The following is a 19,098-nucleotide window of genomic DNA, read 5'->3' as shown; positions in this document are numbered from 1 at the left end:
GCTACCTTCATCCCTATTTACAGGTAACAGAGACATATGTACTTCAAAACGCATTTCAGTAAATGCCCCGTTCTTTTTGAGTAGTTCTACTGAAGGAAAACGACACTTCTTCCAGCCTGCCATGACAGAGACTCTGCTAGTAGGATCAAGTCTTATGAAGTGTTTGATGCATATATGTACAGTATGCAGCAGCTGTTCAGGGGTGTTGTCCCTAGAGAGAGGCAGCAAAAGGGTGTAAAAGCAGCTTTATCTAAAGGAAAACAAACACCAGCATAATATTGCAGGACCACAACATTCTTAGGGCATGCGAAGGATAGCAGCACTTCTACCAATTCCAAAGACTAGGCAAAAAAAAACAAAAAAACTGTACCCAACTGGTTCAGGCAGGCCTCTAGTAAAAGCAACCACTGTGGTGACATTCAAACCACTGAAATTGGCCCAGAAAAGACCTCAGGAGCTATATCCAAAAAGTTAGGCAAAAAATAACGTTTATTTAAAGAAGAGTGACGAACACCTCTGTTCTTCTGACGGCTCAACACAGAAGAGGCTGGCTAAGATGAAGTGACAGTGCTACACCTTCTTACCTACCGATCGTACAGGATCTTCCGAAGCTCGACTCAAGAAGGCAAACAGAAGACACAGAAGAAAACGGAATAGGGATAAAGACCCGGATAAAGATAGTAACACCGCACCGCACCCCACCTCCTCTCCCGGGAACCGGCAGCTTCACCCTGCTACTACTGGCAGCAAGGCCCGCGCCGCTGGAGCTACCCGGCTTCGCCCCGCCGCTGGACAAGTCGCCGGTGCTGTCCGCGGCGCTCCGCGGCGTCTGCAGCAGGCCCAGGGTATAGCGGGGCGGCTCTTCCACTCGCCCGCCCAGCCCTGACGTGGAAGAGCAGCGGCCCGTATAGGACCCTGAGGCGGCAGAGACGACGGCCCGCCCATACGCGTTCGTCTCGCTGCCTCCTCTCGACATCGCCGCGCCGCCTGGATCGGGCACCGTGGGAGGAGGCTCCGTGCCGAAGACCAACCCGCGGCCACCACGCTCTCCCAAAATGGCGTCAAAGGCTGGCGTCAAAGGCGGCCCACCTGCGCATGCGTACATCCCCCAACCGCCGAGGCCGCTCGCGCCAGGGCGACGGCGGGACGTGGATGATCCCCGGCGCGTGCCACACACGGGGCTCCTCCGTTCAAGAGACAGCGTCAGTTTTAAGTTGCAGCCATACAACAGCTTTCATTAAACATACACAAATACAGCCAATAAAAGGATGGCAAAGGCATGGGGGGGGGGGGGGGAAATGGAGGGAAGTTTCTACACTTTTTACAACAGCAGTAGAGCATTTAAGCATTGTTTCTCCCTCTTTCTTCACCAGACTATACATTTTGAGGCCATTTTAGCAGGAATTTCAAAAATAGCGCCCCTTCGGAGTTCAGATATCAAAAGATCCAAACCAAAACAAAAAAATATAAATAAAAGTTGGTTATATCTACATATCCTACAGTGACTGCAAGCAGTGGCTGCTCCTCTGCTTACACCTGAAAAGCACTGCCCCAGACAGGTGTGTGCTCTCAGCCACAGCTTAAAAAATTCAAGCATCAGAAATTTAAGTCTCATTGCAAATGATAAACAGCATCATCCACAGTTCCAGCTGCTGCCCATCTTAAGTCCTACACTTAACTTCCCATTCACATTCAGGCTCCAGAAGCAAGCATTTGACAGACCGTCTCCTCTCAGACAGAATTCCAAGTGCATAGCAAGAAAAGCAGAAACAAAAGCAATGTGCAGTGCATGCCCCCCCCTCCTCCCCCACCTGGTCACAAATCAATGCTGACTTCGCCTAACCAAAAAGTGGCACCTTTAGAATAAAGCATCATCTCTGGATTTGACCATGGCTGACTTTTATTCCCCAGATACTCTTTTAATAAACAGATCTAGAGACATTTGTTGTAGCTAAGTTATTCACTATTCCTTTGGAAATTCTCATGCAGCCACTCAAAAAATAATTATTGCTAGGATTAGCAGCTACACCACAGTACTAAAGACTAAATATGAAGATATGTCAGGACATTCCCACAAAGAAATACACAGAAAAAAATGTTATGAAAGTGCAAATTTCTGAAAGCCTTTAATAAAGGACCTGCAACTGAAGACTGAGAATAGCAAATTAATTATTGCAGTGTTTGCAAGTACATAAGCTCAGACAAGAAATACATTTAACAAAACAGAGGTAGACTTGTAACAATGTACTCTATACCAAAATTACATATTTAAGTCTTTTTAAGATTGCACACTGGGCAAGGTATTTTTCCACAGTACATTTAGCAAAAAAGTGATTGTTTGCACAAAAAAAGTGATGACACTTTCTGCATACTGAATATTTATAAAGAAGTAAAAAATGGAAGAAAACTCTTAAGTTTTTAGTTTGTGTACATGTGATCTTCTTTAATCTGTAATCTGTTTAAGGAGATCTTCAAGAATTACAGTTCATTTAACAACTGAAGTTGACCACATCTCCTTCAGAGAAAAATTCCAACATTAATAGGATTTCAACCTAGTGTTCTACACTGTCATGCAGTATCACCCACATACTAATTCCCAGGGTGTCTCAGTCTACATTACACTAGAAATTCTGAAGACAATTCTATTATATTTATACATCATGGGAGAAAAATTAGCAAATTCCTATCTACTGAAGAGTGACCACTTTGATGAACAATTGGTACTTGCAAAGGTAACCTGGAATGTGACTTTTTAAGTTTCTATTTGACTTTACAAATAAAGATCAGTGCTCTTATTCCCTTGCACTCAACAAAAAGCCTACCATGACTTTTTTTTTTTCTCCAAAGTCTGAATAAATTCCAGCCTTTGACCAAATAATTCATCAGGAAACTGGATGGCTAAAAGTAAAGAGCTTCTGTTTTGTTTTTAAACCTCATCTAAAAGATTTTGGAGAAATAAAGGTTTAGAAAAAAAAACGTGAACATTCTCTTCATATGTGAACTCATTCTCTTTGAATTGCCGTACAAGTAGAAGTCTACCAAAAAGTTAGTGTCTATTTCTGTTCTTACTCTCTGCTAACGTGAATAGGCTAGATAAAACTAATCACTTGGTTTTAAAACTGTTGAACCAGCTTTAGACCTCCCTTAAGCATACATGTATAGACAGAGACTATCAAAGACTTCTACAGAACTACCTTTTACTGTGTACCAGAATACCGTTCAGTCTCAGCCAATGTGTGGTAGATGTAAAGTAACAGGTTTCTGCAAAGACAAAAAGGACTTCATCCTTCAGAGAAATATTTCCCATGGCTAATTTTATTCTCAATTACACCATAATGAAGTGTTGTTTCAAAATCTACAAAAGCAGAATTTCAATCCAACAGCAACAAATTTAGGAACAATATTATATTCAGCTGCAAGTCACTGTCCTCTAAAGACTTTCTCTAGAATGATTAATGTTAGTGATTTTCAATATATGTACACTCAAGGTATCTTCCATTTAAAGTAGCGGTGAAATTTTGCCTAAAGGGATTTCATCTATCAATAACTGAAAATGTTTTTATTTAATAGAACTTGTTGTTGTTTTCACTGGTATCAATTACTATCAGAAGTAAAAGCTTGCATCTCAGTATATAAAAGTGATAGCAAGCATTAACAGGCAGAATTAAATACAGCATGTGTGACATTACATACATGGCTTAAGGGGTTTTCCCCATATTCATTTAAAGTGCTTTGTGTGATCCACCATCAAAATATGCTTATGTAAAGACAGATACTACCATGGTTGATATTGCAGGAACAGAAGAAATTAAACCAAACTATTGCTTTGACTTGATTATTCAAATAAAAACTCCCAAGGTCCATATATTTAAATAAAGGTTAGAAATGTTTCTACACCTCTATATATACAACCGAAGAACACGTTACACTCAGGTTATTAGAACAAGCTTGTTCTCATACAGTTTACAAAGTGACAAAGCTAACAGCAAAGCTACTGCTTTACTATAGTAAACACATCTCAAAGAATAATATGCTAACAAGCTTCAGAGATGACTTCCACTCAGTAAAACCAAAACAGAGCATCATCAACCTGTCTCTATGAGGCTCAGCTCACAAGCTCAGGCTGTACATTTATTCTTCGTAGGACATCTTCTGGCATACAGAATACAGGATTGACAGCTTTAATTTGTTCTTCTCCTAGTAAGGATAGTCCAGCAATTCCAAATAAAGTATGAAATGGATCCACCTGGGAGAAAAAAGAAAGTTTGTGTCCATTTCCAAAAGATCATTATTTTCTTCATTTGTATGGGATGAAGCTTCTGTTTGTTAGCAAGAGAACTGTAAGCCTGTATGGTGGAAGACAACACTACACAGCTGCAAACTGTCACTTGTATTGCCCACCAACATACAACAGCACAACTCCCACAGTATGCAGAGTTAAGACAGTATGATCTACCCAGAGAGGCAGACATGTCTCCGTTAACAACCGGATAGCAGAAGCAAATACAAAAAAAAATTAATAGGCAAATACAATCATCTACAAGTATTGCTTCCATAAATTCCCCATTTGGTCTTCAGCAACAGTATAATGCTGTTTAATGGTCTCTGAATAAAGAGCTGTGCTGTAAAAATTGAGAGCAGCAACCTACTATGCTATAAAAGTGAAAAGAAAAAACACGAAGAAGGAGAAAGAAAAGTGCACCAGTTATTTGATATCAAAGTATTCCTTCACTTTATGAAGTTTCCCCAAAAGCATGCATCATCACCTAACCGCAGCAGACTACTCAGTCTCATTGCATAAGCATCCTGCCAGTGGAGTTAACTAGCCATTCTATGAGATCAAATCCAAAATTGCCTGTGATACATGGTGCACCATACATTCTGTTTGTATTAATGGAACTTCTAGATCTTCTTGCAAAGGTTCTATGCTGCAGTAAACTGAGCTAGTTACAATGTTACAGCCATATACAGGAGCCCCAACTGCATGACAGCCTAAAAGGTTGAAACTATACTAGCATAACAAGCCTTGTTCCTCAGTAGTTTTGCAACCATGTTACAGCCACGTTATGGCCAAAGCATACAGACATATATGCTTATGTTTCTTCCCAAAATTATAGAAGGGGGTTAAGAAAAAAGTGCACAAAATAATAATCAAGTACACTTGAGGACATGTGAGAGACTTTCCTTGTACAGATGGGCAGGCCTAGAAAGGCACTTATTTCCAACCAATACATTTGCAAATTAAATGACAAATTCTACCTATTTATGAACAGACTATTCTTAGGAAGTATAGCTACTGCTGTCATCCTCCGCTGCTTTCTGCATTTTTTTCAAGCAAAAATACAAACAGGATAACCTGCTGAATTATAATAAGAGCTAGTTAAGTACTACCGCTAAATTAAGTTACCAAGAACTGGTTGCTTGGAACTTAAGATGACAAGTGGTTCAAAATCTGAAATACAATCAATGTTAAATGCTACGATCTAGATTTATTTATTTTTTTTTTTAAAAAGGATCTGTCAGGAATTAAATCCTACAGGGGCAGTGCCAAAATCTGTACGCATTGACATTTTCATGGAAGTGCCCATATTTCAACAAGATATGGTAAAAAGACTGGTAAAAATAATAAAAAAGACTAATAATATCCAAAAAAACACAAAGGTGACAGCACTAGATACCGAAGACTCTGCAAATTTGTTCTTGTAGCACATCAGAAATAAGTTTAATCTCAAAGCCACAAAAGCATTAAGTACCAAGCTTTTCTTGGAGCATTCTGAAGAGTCTTTCTGCGAGTTCCTTAGACGTATGAAGACCCTAGCAATTACAGGCCTGCCAGTCTCACGTCAGTGCCTGGTAAAATCATGGAGAAGATGGTTCTCGAACTTATTGAGGCGCACCTGGGGGACAAAGCAGTCATTGGTCCCAGCCAGCATGGGTTTGTGAAGGGTAGGTCCTGCCTAACTAACCTGATTTCCTTTTATGATAAGATCACCCGTATGGTGGACCAAGGGAAACCAGCTGATGTGATTTTTTTGGACTTCAGCAAGGCTTTTGACACGGTTTCCCATAGGATCCTACTGGACAAAATGTCCACCATACAGCTAAATAAAAACATCATACGATGGGTGAGCAATTGGCTAACGGGCAGGGCCCAAAGGGTTATGGTGAATGGCGCTGCGTCAGGCTGGCGGGCGGTCACTAGTGGGGTCCCTCAAGGCTCCACTTTAGGGCCGGTACTTTTCAATATTTTTATAAACGATCTGGATGTAGGAATAGAAGCTATTTTGAGCAAGTTTGCCGATGACACCAAACTTGGAGGAGTTGTGGACTCGAATGAGGGTGGAAAGGCCTTGCAGAGGGATCTGGATAGGTTGGAGAGCTGGGCGATCACCAACCACGTGAAGTTCAATAAGAGCAAGTGCCGGGACCTGCACCTGGGACAGGGAAACCCTGGCTGCACGTACAGACTGGGCGATGAGACGCTGGAGAGCAGCCTAGAAGAGATGGATCTGGGGGTCGTGGTAGACAACAAGTTGAATATGAGCCGGCAGTGTGCCCTGGCAGCCAGGAGGGCCAACCGTGTCCTGGGGTGCGTCAAGCACAGCATCGCTAGTAGGTCGAGGGAGGTGATTGTCCCGCTCTACTCTGCACTGGTGCGGCCTCACCTCGAGTACTGTGTGCAGTTCTGGGCACCACAGTATAAAAAGGACATGAAACTGTTGGAGAGTGTCCAGAGGAGGGCTACGAAGATGGTGAAAGGCCTGGAGGGGAAGACGTACGAGGAACGGCTGAGGGCACTGGGCCTGTTCAGCCTGGAGAAGAGGAGGCTGAGGGGAGACCTCATCGCAGTCTACAACTTCCTCGTAAGGGGGTGTCAAGAGGCAGGAGACCTTTTCTCCATTAACACCAGTGACAGGACCCGTGGGAACGGGGTTAAACTGAGGCAGGGGAAATTTAGGTTTGACATCAGGAGGGGGTTCTTCACAGAGAAGGTGGTTGCACACTGGAACAGGCTCCCCAGGGAAGTGGTCACTGCACCGAGCCTGACTGAATTTAAGAAGAGATTGGACTGTGCACTTAGTCACATGGTCTGAACTTTTGGGTAGACCTGTGCGGTGTCAAGAGTTGGACTTGATGATCCTTAAGGGTCCCTTCCAACTCAGGATAGTCTATGATTCTATGATTAACAATACCAAAATATTTTCCAAATGACAGACCAGAGTTAAAGAGGTTTCTCTCTCCTCCAAGTGGGAAGGGTGTACCAGCTCACAAAGAAACAGAAAGCTACTCCAGTTCTTAGAGTCAGAATCATTTAGGTTGAAAAAGACCTCTAAGATCATCAACTATTAACCATGTTAATGCATTTGTGGAGAAAAGACATTGACAGCTGTAATAAAAATAGCCAAGATTTTCCCCAACCTTTTACAAATAAGCAGCCAAGTGTTCTAGAGTAGTTGCACTACAATCTCATAATAAATTTTATTTATCTTGATTACTTGAAACCACAGAAAACAGACTAGCTAAAACATAATCGCTCTTTCAGGAGAGAGTACTGGGTCAGAGAAAAGGAGAAAATCCATACCAGCAGCATCTTCTTAATGGTATCAAAGTTTCTTCCTCCCTCACTTAGGGCAATGACAGTGAGAAGATTTATTTGGTGGCATTTAGGGATTCTGAGCACTGACTTACATGGATCAGGCAAAAGCACCACGAGATTTGAAGACAACTTGTGGTCTCTAGATGCTTGCAAATTGTTTAAAAAAAATCAAGCCAGTATTTTTAGCAAGATCTAAGTGGTCTTGTGAGACAGTGTGGTATACGCTATGGGAACAGCAGCTGCCTTCAGTGAGTGATACTTCAGAGCAAGTGCAATATAAAAATTGCATGTGCTCCCCATGGAAGCCTTCTAAAGCAATGCTACCTTATCCTTTCCCAACTGCAGCATTTGCTGCAGCTCTGCAAAATGCTCAAACCTGGATCACAAGTTACATTCAAACATAAAACATGATTTTTAAGTTTAAAAATTCTATGAAGTAAACTTTATTTAATTGAGGATTATTTACCATATCTCCTGGTCTGTCAGCAAATCCTCCCGTCTCCTCATCCTGGCAAGCCAAAATAAAGCAGCGCAGTTTGTCTCTGTCAATCCAATGTAGCCTACCAATCATCTTCAGAGATGCTAGAACCCACCATGAATAGCATACATCAGGTAACTGACAAACAGAGAAACAGTATTATTCAATTTTGTTTTAAACTTGATGTTGCCTTTTTTTTTTTTTTGGTGATTCTGTGAACTCCTAGTTGTGCTATCATAACAACATTGTATAGAAACAAGACTTAAGAATTTCTCTGGGTGTATAAGAAGCAAGCTACTCAATGCAGTCTCTTTTTACATAATCTCTTTGCCTTTCCAAGAAAGCACAAGAATGTGTGGAAGTCTTCACCTTGTGTGGGAAAGGCTAAAAATCTACAGCATCTTTTTTGTAAGTAAGAACAATCTTCCTATCAACCATTGTTTTTTTGTTTGTGTGTTTGTTTTTGTTTGTGTTTTTTTTTTTTTTTTTTTTTTTTTTTTTGGGGGGGGGGGGGGGGGAAGTTGTCTCTTTGCTCTTTGCCAGTGGAGATTATTCCAGGTTACACCAATTCCTTACTGTGACAGGAAACACAATTATACCCAGGACTAACATCCAGTAAAGCACTGTTTTTTGTACAAATCCTATGGAAGGCATCACTCCCAGTGTCATAAAATACCCAAACACTGATTTAATATGACACTGGTTGCAGTGGTCAGCAAGACATAATTTAGTGCATACTTTCCTAAACTATAAATAACAAAGGAGCACGCAAGCGCTACTGACAAAATGGAGAATCAAATCCTTTGAGGAATTTACAAAACATTTCATAAAAAGTCATGACATTTCCCAGAAAGCCATCAGCTTTAGAAAAATAGTCCCGATTAAGCCTTGAACAAACAGAAGAAGCCACCTAATACCTTCTCTGGTCGTCCGTTGAGACCTCCAGAAGGTAACTGACGTTCACAAAGCCACCAACCCAACAAGTCAGCGTTTATTTGATGCAACTGGTCCGTAATAGCCAGAAATCCTGTGCAACAATAGATCTAAAATTACAGACATAAGTGTTTTGTATATTTAAAAACTGAACACTTTAAAAGACTAAATGCAGGAAGATCTCGAAGAATATAGTCCTGCAAACATGATACAAACATGACATAAAATAAGCACATTTCACTTTTTAGAAAAGTTCTACTTTTCCATTAAAGTAAACCTAGCTTCTCATATCTACCTATTTGTTCATTTAATTTAACCAAGGGACTAGAAATGAACACTTGAGAAACAATACAGTTTCATCAATTGGCATCAATAAAAAATGATAGATGTCAAAAACCAAGCACTTACAGGTACTACATGATGCTCACTAATTTAAAACACTGCCATGTAAAATAAAACTTACCTGTCCCGCATGTGACTCAGAACCCGGTCTACAGCCAAATCCTCCATCAAAGTTCATACAGGACAAAACAAATTCTACGGCTTTCCCCACGTCAATAGTATCCAGTTTTCCCTGCAAGTCACAAAGGCGACTAATACATTGTATGTTCAGCCAGGCTGATCAACAGAAACTTCAGCTATACACCAATAATAAAACATTGTACTTGTTCATGTGATGATTTAGGACTTACCAGAAGTGCAAGAGTTGCTGCAGCACAGAAGGAGAACCTTGTATCTATTTCTCCTAAAATACAGAAGTTCAGAATGACATTTTTATGACTAACAGTACTTTTAAAATCACCATGGAAAATATGGAACAAATATGCAAACAGAAACACAGATCAATCAAAATGTCCCCATACTCTTTCCTTTTACAACCCATGATTATTTCGTCAATTTACAAAGTGCATGTTACAAGTCAAATGATCTGTTTACTGCACAGAACAGCAAACAAATTCTCTGCTGCCCTACTGGATAATGACAGAGCAATGAACTCAAAAAGAAAAAGACAATTCTTGATTTGCCTTCAACATTTCATGCTCTCTGATCCTTATGAGTAAGTAGGCATCATTTTTGTTATTAGATCAGAAGTGACTAGAACTTCAAATTTTTCTTTAACATACTTTCACCTGGAAGTAAAACCAAAAAGTCACACCTATTGCTGAGAAAGTCTGTAATAATATCTCTCTCCTAAAACACACAGTGGAAAATTAGTATTTTAAGTCAATACTTAAAACGTAATCCAGGCACAAATGTTTAACAAATGCCCTTTTTTTGTTGTTGTCAAACTGATACGGGAGTTTCTTAAAAAATCTACAAACTAGTAAACTGAATCCATACTGTTCTGTACTACATCAGGTATCACACTTCTTCAGTTGTAACTGCATTTTCTGAACAAACCCACTGTGCATTCCACAAATTTGATTCAGTACTTTAACCAAAAGGAGGCAGCAAAGTACAATAGGTTTTAACACAGAGCCTAACAGCTAACTTTACAGTAGCACAGATATACTACTGTGATATTAACTGATGAATTTTACTAGAACAGTAACAAATGATATGCAACCTATTATTACAACTTAAGCTTTCCACAGGAATAAGTATTTTTAAAGCGACTAAATGATTATGCTACAGCTTAAAAGTTACCAGCTTTGTTCATAAGTAACTTATGTGCAGAAACAAAAAAAGCAGGCTTTTTTCCTCATTCTCATGTGGTGAAAAATGTACGACAGATAAAGGTCATAAGTGAGTTATGAAATAGCAAGCATAAAATATTCCTTAGGGAACAGTGTATCCGATGTATGAAAGTACTGTCAGTTAGAAGTGCCCAAAGGTTTTCTACTTTAACAGCTGGAAAAAAATTAATTTTATTTATTTTTTTTAAATATGAATGAAACTCAAGTGTAGAATCCTTCAGAAATGAATAAAACAAGACTTCATTCTTCACAAAACCTCCTCTTTCATAACTCAGGAAATAAGTGTTCAAGCAAAAACATCATCCAAGGTCACTTAAGTTCGTAGACTTACACATGTCAACCTATCTGATTAATTTTAAAGATCTAAAAATTACCCCATTTATCTCCAGCAAATGATCCATCTTCTTTTTGCAGGTTCTGTATATATTCAACAATTTTATTTACATCAATGACATGGAGACTATCATATAAGATAAGAATCTGGAAAGAAAGCCACAGTAAAAATCAAAGAGAAGCAAAGGTTTCTCAAACTTGTTTATTAAAAACAGTTTTTGGACTTGTAAGAGACTTTAACTGATTATAAGCAGTACTTGCTAAGATTTATTAAAATTAGATTTGATGCTCTGCAGTTCATCTATCACTAGCAAAAAACTTCTGAAATTAAAATATAGACAATTCAAGCTGAACTCCATGCTTTGTAACTTTCTAACTTCCAGCTCACCCTTTTAAAGCATAACCAGGTTTATTTATTTTTGTTAGCGTTATGTAAGACAACAGATTTATTTGATTATAGGTGAAATCTGTGATGGGATAACACCCTAGACTCCTAAGCATGCAGTTTGTGCAACGCTGCTATTCGTATATATGCAATTTAAACAGCCAGTAATATCACTTACTGCCAAAGCCTGCTAGCAGAGATTAATTTCTAATAGTTAGCTTGGTTTTGTTGTCTTTTTTTTTTTTTAAAAAAAAAAAGTCCTACATTCAAAGCCTACCTTATTAGGCTTTGTGAAAGGAATTTGATCGGAGAGTTTGGAAAAGCTCAAAGGCTGCAGCCTAAAGAAACTCTAGTTTCCTGGGTCTCAGAGTAATTCTAGAGCTAAAGTGGTGATAAACATCAACTTTAGATCAGATAATACATGCCAACAATCATCACTGACCCAAGAACACATTTTTCTGTCCTACCTATGGGTTTCAAATCAAACACCATAGAACCCAGAACATTTTCTTCTTAAAACAGGATGTTTTAATAACGTAAACCAGGTAAATAGTGTTAACTTACTTGTAACACTATATAAATATCTCTTCCCTGAGACTAGACTAGAAGTATACTGCACAAGCAAACCAGCAATTGTTTACAAGCATTTGAACCTCTACATACTATTTCTGCTGCCGCTTACATAAGAAGGAAAAAAGACTAGATGGTGAGAAATTAAATCTACAATGGAGACTGCTATGTTGAAAAAAGATTGACAATATTTTTTTTCCTCAAGGAAGGGGCATGCATCAGATAAAACGTGTAGCAGACTGCTATGACGTTTTAGCTATACAGAAAAAAAGCAGATTTGAAGAACACAGTGAGAACTAGCTACTATAACATGTCATTTGCATAGTACTAAAATGTAAACATGCTAGTTAGACACCTTTATGTAAAACACATTTGTGTAATATTACCTAATTATGTTGTAATACGTAGCAACTGTACGTATTATACATGTATATATATGTATACACGCAACAGTAAGAGACACGCTTTTGAGCATATATATATATATATAAATAATTACTCTGGCCATACACATCTTTCACATCTCAATATACTCTATTGAGAGCTTATAAAATTCAGAATTAATTATATACAGAATTACAGCAAAACTTATAGCTAAGAAATATTTCAAGATGACTGTTACATAATTTTTCAAGAATGCAAAGTCACCAGTAAATGAACATTACCATCACAACTTCATCAAATCTGACAATTTTTAAAGAAGTGACACAGCTAAATCCTAATATTTTGTTCATTATACTTTTTTAAAATAAGGTACTGAAATAGTTTTTGCCATTAATATCAAATAGCACCTGGCTCCTAAATCTGCCGTCATTAAAATTATTAATTACAAACAGTTGTTTCTACAGTTACCCTGTTACTTTTACCTGGACAGCACTCAGGGTATACAGAAGATGAGGATCATGACCTATGCTGGCACTTATTCCACCACATTCATGTTGACAAGATTTGATGAAATCCAGAATTTCTTCTTTGTTCATTCGGTGCAGCTGTCCCATGAGATCCATGGCTGTCAGCCCCCAGTAAACACCACTCATCCTCAAATACTCCGACATACAGTACTCCTAAGAAGTGCTTTATTTTAGTTCTTAATCAGATAAGTACATCATCAAAATAGGAAATGAAATGAAAGTACATTTAACATTTACAGTTTTTAATATGCTAAATATTTTCCATCCCATAAAAAACTTCGTATGTAGCAAGCCCCCATACTCCATATGTTAGGTATGTTTGTGCATATACTTCATTCACCTCCTTCCCTAGATTTTCTAGTTTATGGCCATCAAGCTAAATGCCAAGTTAAACATATTCAAGTAGTAAGCCACCAGTTCACTTCAGATCATGCATTATTATCTTGGCATCCATGCTACCACTCAAGTCACCACCCAACAAGTCTCAAAATTAATAAATCTATCATTTAATGAAACTCCCCGACAAGTGCCACTACCTGAACTTTCACTAGAAATTGACTTTTTACCTAAACATTGGTTACATCACCTATACTACCTGTAAGCATTACTCTTTTCGTGCAGTTTTTTTAGGTGGCATGTATAACTACAGGAACAATGTTAAGGTATTCTGTGGACAATAAAGATAGCTGTAACTTTTCTTTCTCCCAAACATAAGCAGTTATTGACATTTTTCACCAAATGGAATCCAACTCCCGTGGGTTGCATCCAATGACTGACACCTACAGAATTGATGCTAGTTGAAGTGTTCATCAAGCCCAGTCAGCATAAAGCCGTGCTGTGCTAAGACTCAGTACACTGTCCTATGACGCAGACACATGCAAACATACATATACTCCTTGTGCATTCTAAAGGAAGAAGGAGCAACAAGTAGTACGCTTCCAAGGTCTCAGAGTAATTCTAGAGCTAAATCAATAATCTTCAGATTTATGCTCAGATAATACATGCCAAAACTCATCACAGACCTGGGAAAATCAATAAAGCGTTTTTCCTTACACTTTGGATTGCAGGGCAGTGAACAATTGGCACGTGAATACACATTTAATCCATACTCAAAATGAGTAAATAAGGCTGATTACTACTGTTAATAAAACCACAACTGTGCTAAAACAAATTGGTACCTACATAATCATCTTTCTTTGTCCCATACGAAGCTATGTAGTCTGCATGTTTCTCCCAAAGTAACGTGCTCGGGGCATCAGGTTTTATTACAACATCCTTCTGCGGTGTCCCCTTTAGAAAGTACCAACAAAGGGTCAGTTGTATGGCCAGTTCAAGACATTATAGCATCTCTTGGCGTTTAGGTATAGCTTAGTCAACTCGTAGCAGAAAGCAATACTTCCTGGTGTACTTTGAGCATGGGGTCGATCCCATCTCGCTCCTGGCACTTCTCCGTCCGGCTAAATCCTTCCTAGAGGAAGGGGGCTAACAGTTTTTTTTCAATAACGCCAAGGAAGGCCGTCAGTTTACCAGCGATAAACTCAACGGGCAAAACGAGCCCTTCACCACGCGCCGGAAGGCCGCCGCGCCCCTAAGGCGATTCCCAGGCCCGACACAGGCCCCGAGAGCCCGCAGCGCCGGGCCGCCGCCCGGGGCAGCCCTGCCGCGCTCGGCGCCGGGCCATCACCGGGTCCGCCTCGGGCGGGCGCCAGGCGCGCTCCCGGCCCGCGACACCCCCGGACTCGGAGCGGCGAGCGCCAACGGCGCCGGCCCCGAAGCCCGCAAGGCCGCTCGCCCGCCCCGGCCCCGCGGTAACGCCGAGCAGAGGCGCTGCCAGGAAGCCGCGCGCGCCACCCCAAGGGCACCGCCACCTTCGACGCGGGCTCGCTCGCCGCCGCGCCGCGCCCGACACCCACCATGCTCGCTGCCCGCGCCGGAAAGGGCGCTGCGCCGCGGGGCGGGGCATCAAGTAGGGCCCGGCGAGGCCCCCCGGTAGCTGCCCGCGCGCTGCCGCCCGGGCCGCGCGCCAACGGCCCCGCGCGCCCGGGCCGAGGCCACGCCAGGGGTACGGCAGGGCAACGCCGCCTCGGGGCCGGCCGCGCAGAGACCCTCAGCTGCCCGAGCCTAGCGCGGCCGCTCCCGGCGGGGCGGCGGCCGTTCCGGTCCCCGTGGAGGGCGGGCAGGGCCGCGGCGAGGACCCGCGGGCGGGGCGGGGCGGGGCGGAGCGGGGCGGTCGCCTGGTGCCGAGGCCGAGGCCGGCTCTCGCTACGGTCGGCTGAGGCAGCCGGGTTTGGCGTCTGGGCGGTGGCGTTCGGGCTCGCCGCAGCCAAAGGTTATCTTGAAGCAACGCTGGGCGTAAATCTGCAGCGTGGTCATTCCAACCGCGCACTTTCTTGCGTCGAGGTAAGCACAGCAAGTATTTAGAAATAACTTCGGTTTCCGTCCGGCACCTCGGTTCTACGGAAAAGCAAATGCGAGTATTGGGTTACCACAGGACAGGTATAGGAAGCGTTCATTCATTCAAAAAACAAATGAACAAACAAACCTTTGCTTCATACTTAAAACCGATATGACCATGCTGTTAATTACAACTGCACCAAAAGAGGAGTGGGCAGCAGTCTGAGGGAGGTGATTGTCCCCTCTACTCTTATGTTGCGAGGCCTCGCTTGGAGTGCTGCATCCAGGTCTGGGGCCTCCAGCACAAGAAAGATGTGGAGCTGCTCGAATGGGGCCGGAGGAGGGCCACAAAGACGATCAGAGGGCTGGAGCCCCTCTCCTATGAAGAAGGGCTGAGAGAGCTGGGGCTGTTCAGTCTGGGGAAGAGAAGGCCCTGGGCAAGAAGAGAAGGCATGTTATTGCAACTTTTCATTCCCTGAAGGGGTCTTATAAAAAATACGGAGAGCAACTTCTTAGTCAGTCAGATAGTGACAGGACAAGAGGGAATGGTTTTAAACTAAAAGAGGGGAGATTTAGATTACAGGTTAGGAGGAAATTCTTCCCTTAGAGGGTGGCGAGGCACTGGCACAGGTTGCCCAGAGAGGTTGTGGATACCCCATCCCTGGAGGTGTTCAAGACCAAATTGGATGAGGCCCTGAGCAACCTGATCTAGTAGGTGGCATCCCTTCCTATGGCAGGGGGGTTGGAATTACATGGCCTTTAAGGTTCCTTCCCACCTGAGCCATTCTATGTTTGATTTGAAGGCACATGTGGGAGACAGAACCATATCGGGCTGCAACAGCATTTTGAGACCATCCAAGAAAAATTATGTATAATGCTTAACCAGGATGCTACATTGTTAATCTTCCTGTGGTAAATAGGATGATTTATAATGCTTAAAAATTATTTAAGGAACTAATTTCCCAGAAGGCCTACCTGCGAAATAAGCAATGCAAAACTCATACCTGTGGACAACAATTGTATCATGTAGCACTAAATTCAGGTAACAGATGAATTCAGGTAACGGATGAAAGACCACACTGAAGCAAGAACGTTTTGGTGAGAAATTGCAAATGAATTGACCCCTGTTGGGGTTTGAAGGCACTTCTGGAGATCATCTAGTGCAGCCCTTATGCTTGCTTAAGCAGGGTCACCTAGAGCAGGACCACATCCAGTTGAGTTTTGAGTATTTCCGCAGGTGGAGATTCCACAACACTTCTGCGCAACTTTCTGCCAGTGTTTAACCACCCTCACTGTTTAATAATGTTTTCTTCTGTAACATTTACAAATACGGTTTCATTCCCATTTGAGTTGAAGTTCTGCTTATACAAACCTTGTATTTCTCTTAAACTCCTACATCTCCGCTTGAAAGGGAAATAAAAAGTATTAATTTTTGGTGAGTGAATTAGGATGGTTTTCCAGGTACTATTTACTATTTGCTTACTGAATGTGTCTGATTAAATATTCCTTGACTTTCTACAAATGTTACTGTTTCTTTACAAACCAAAATGGGCTAAGCTGTGAGTAGACGTTAAAAAAAAAAAAAAAAAAAGTTTAAGAACATTCTACAACGTAGCTGTTATACTTGCATGTGTTATTGGTTCCTCTGTCATTCTTCGTAAGTGTTTTTTCTGCTGCTGCTCGTTTCCTGCAGTGCTTACTTGTATTTGCTGAAATAAAATATTTAGACCATTAATTAATCTTTTTTTTTTTAAGTGCACAGACTGTAGCTTAAAGGAGGTAAGAAAAAGTTGAACTTTCTCCTAGGGAATTTGCTTCAATAGCAGTTTGAACCCTTGTTCATCCATAAGCTAACTCTTCCCATAATAAGGCACACTTCAAATCTGCTACAGCCAAGACCACCTACAGTGGGAATATTTCATTTACTAAAATGGGTTTAAAGTGAAACATACCAGCGATTTACTCAGAGTAATTATGAAAAACACATTGCCCCATAACCTTTTGATTGTGCACTTTGTTTAATAAGACATTCCCATGCAAACTTTTTAAATACAGTTTTCTGACAATAGTAACAGATAGTTTCAAGATTCCACAGTTCCACGGCTACTGTGAGATTAATATGGGACAAGTTGCACAAAATGGTAAAAATGTACAACTTTAATTTTTTTGACTACTTGTAAGAATTTTCGTAAGAGTCCTTTGGAAGAAATAGTTACAAAGTTTCCTTCTGCAGTTCTTTGCACCAGCCTCATTTTTCCTACACTGAATAACTTTGTATTATCAGTAAATACTATCACTTCACTGTTGACCTCCTTTTCCAGATTATTTGTAGATATTCCAAATAGCAAAGACCAAAAAGAAAAGCCATGCTGCTTACTTTTCCCTACAAAACCTGATGATTTTTCAAATTCACTTTGGAAGTTCAAGCATTTTCTATCAACCAAGCATCCCTTGTCCACACATTCATTCGCTGCCTCAGCAAACTCCAATTATTTTATGAGATATGACTTCCTTTGACAGAAACCCTTCTCTAGCACATCACATTTATCTGTGTCCAATATTTCTGTATTTCATACTTGCACTTAGTTTGCGTGGTTTATCAGGCTTACTAGTACATATTTTTTCCAGATCTCTCTTGGAGGCCCTTTAAAGCAATGGTGTCCAACTTGCCCCTTGTAAGTTTTCATTTAATAACCAAATGATTCTGCACTGCAGTAGTCCAGCTATTTCACCCTTAAGTTTCCCTAGAATTTGTGGCTGAATAAATGTGATCTTCACAATTGCTCCTTTTGTCTCTTTGTTCCTTAACCTTGTTAATTTAATTTTTGATAGAAGATAAAAGACTGATGAGTCTTGAAAAAAAGACTCCTACAGACAGTTCCCCATTTTCTTTTTCAGATAATATAAATGCAAAATAGAGAATCATTTAACATTTTTTCATGGTTACTCATACATTTAAGCACTGCCAAAGTACTGCTATAGTGTGCCTAATCTAAACAGGAAAACTGTCCTTGAATAAACTCTTAAATTGCTCCAGTCTGTGTCAGAGACTAGATCAAAATATGACCTGCAATTTCTCTGCCTAATCAGTTGAAGCAGCACATGACGGGAACATTAGGCAGCTGTAATCATGGTAGAAAATCTGCTTATGAATTGGTAAATCACGATGATTTAGCAATCATCCTGATTACATCCACACCTACTAATACTCATACATGTTAACTTTCCTAATGATTAAATTTGGATTATTAATATGCAACCATTTTATGTAGAATCCGTAATTACCCATGTAAATCTAATCTAATGCCTTTTCTTTGTTTTATTTTACAGATTAAAGAGAATGTTTACTTACCACAGATTTCTGGTGTGTATGAATTCATAAGACCAAGTTCACAAGCCCATTTTGTGAGTGGGAGAGGATACTGAAGTAGGAAAAATTACCTTCCAGTTCAGCACAGTTAACATTTTAAATTTTATTCAGATTAAGATAAAAATGTATTTTCCCTGTACTGTATGATAGATTCATCTCTCCAGTTTTGTCGCATTGTGCAGCAACAGGAATAGTGTCCTCCACAACAATTTTAGTATGAGCAGCAGCTTGAAACTCTTTCTGCTCGTAAGTTCTATTAAAAAAACAAAAACAAACAAAAAAAAAACAGTCAAGAATTCCATATTATCTTTAATTTTGCCAGTTGTCAGACGATGAGAAAAGAGAAAAGCCTCAGTTCCTTCCAGGGCAATTCCAGGGCAATCCAAACCACCACTTCCGGGACCAAAAAACAAACAAACAAACAAAAAAT

At 40.6% G+C, this 19,098-nt stretch overlaps 2 protein-coding genes and 2 non-coding genes across 21 annotated transcripts in view; all 4 read right to left on the bottom strand.

The window, feature by feature from the left end:
- MSH4 (mutS homolog 4) overlaps window positions 1–1,951 on the bottom strand; it is a 30,795-nt gene extending 28,844 nt beyond the window's left edge. For 12 of the 15 annotated variants that reach the window (XR_011811116.1, XR_011811118.1, XR_011811117.1 and 9 more), the window contains exon 1: window positions 589–1,951. Coding sequence is in view for 9 of the 15 variants with exons in the window: in XM_072041939.1 (XP_071898040.1) it covers window positions 589–1,105 (517 nt within the window). In the remaining 6 variants the exon portion in view is untranslated. The remainder of the gene's footprint in view (window positions 1–588) is intronic. The other 3 variants (XM_072041942.1, XM_021272258.4, XM_072041946.1) reach the window with 3 other exon arrangements.
- Window positions 1,952–3,297: 1,346 nt separating this feature from the next.
- Window positions 3,298–14,953, bottom strand: RABGGTB (Rab geranylgeranyltransferase subunit beta). 4 transcript variants are annotated; one of them, XM_027462371.3, is made up of 9 exons: window positions 14,818–14,953; window positions 14,087–14,194; window positions 12,860–13,057; window positions 11,080–11,185; window positions 9,701–9,753; window positions 9,472–9,582; window positions 8,993–9,118; window positions 8,064–8,213; window positions 3,298–4,246 (listed from the first exon to the last, which is right to left on the bottom strand). In XM_027462371.3, the coding sequence occupies exons 1-9, from the start codon at window positions 14,818–14,820 to the stop codon at window positions 4,106–4,108; spliced, it is 996 nt and encodes a 331-aa protein (XP_027318172.1). In that variant the 5' UTR covers window positions 14,821–14,953; the 3' UTR covers window positions 3,298–4,105. The 4 variants fall into 4 exon arrangements, with proteins under 4 accessions (XP_027318172.1, XP_071898049.1, XP_027318173.1 ...); XM_072041948.1 differs by lacking the exon at window positions 14,818–14,953 and adding an exon at window positions 14,313–14,337; XM_072041949.1 differs by lacking the exons at window positions 3,298–4,246; window positions 14,818–14,953 and adding exons at window positions 5,829–5,897; window positions 14,313–14,748.
- On the bottom strand, window positions 11,782–11,866 carry LOC113844410 (small nucleolar RNA SNORD45). The gene has a single exon (XR_003498995.1). It is a non-coding gene; the product is annotated as a small nucleolar RNA SNORD45 (small nucleolar RNA).
- Window positions 13,845–13,927, bottom strand: LOC113844411 (small nucleolar RNA SNORD45). Its single transcript, XR_003498996.1, has one exon. It is a non-coding gene; the product is annotated as a small nucleolar RNA SNORD45 (small nucleolar RNA).
- Window positions 14,954–19,098: the final 4,145 nt, after the last annotated feature.

Source organism: Anas platyrhynchos, chromosome 8 (assembly GCF_047663525.1).
Source record: "Anas platyrhynchos isolate ZD024472 breed Pekin duck chromosome 8, IASCAAS_PekinDuck_T2T, whole genome shotgun sequence".
NCBI lineage: Eukaryota > Metazoa > Chordata > Aves > Anseriformes > Anatidae > Anas > Anas platyrhynchos.
This window is presented reverse-complemented; position numbering and strand designations above follow the sequence as displayed.

What these genes read in the sequence shown, in the direction of transcription:
- RABGGTB (XM_072041948.1), bottom strand. An exon ending in GGACAAAGAAAGATGATTAT is followed by an intron (nt 13,058 to 14,086) that starts GTAGGTACCAAT and finishes AGCACTTCTTAG; the next exon opens with GAGTACTGTATGTCGGAGTA. An exon ending in TCAACGGACGACCAGAGAAG is followed by an intron (nt 8,214 to 8,992) that starts GTATTAGGTGGC and finishes TCTGTTTGTCAG; the next exon opens with TTACCTGATGTATGCTATTC.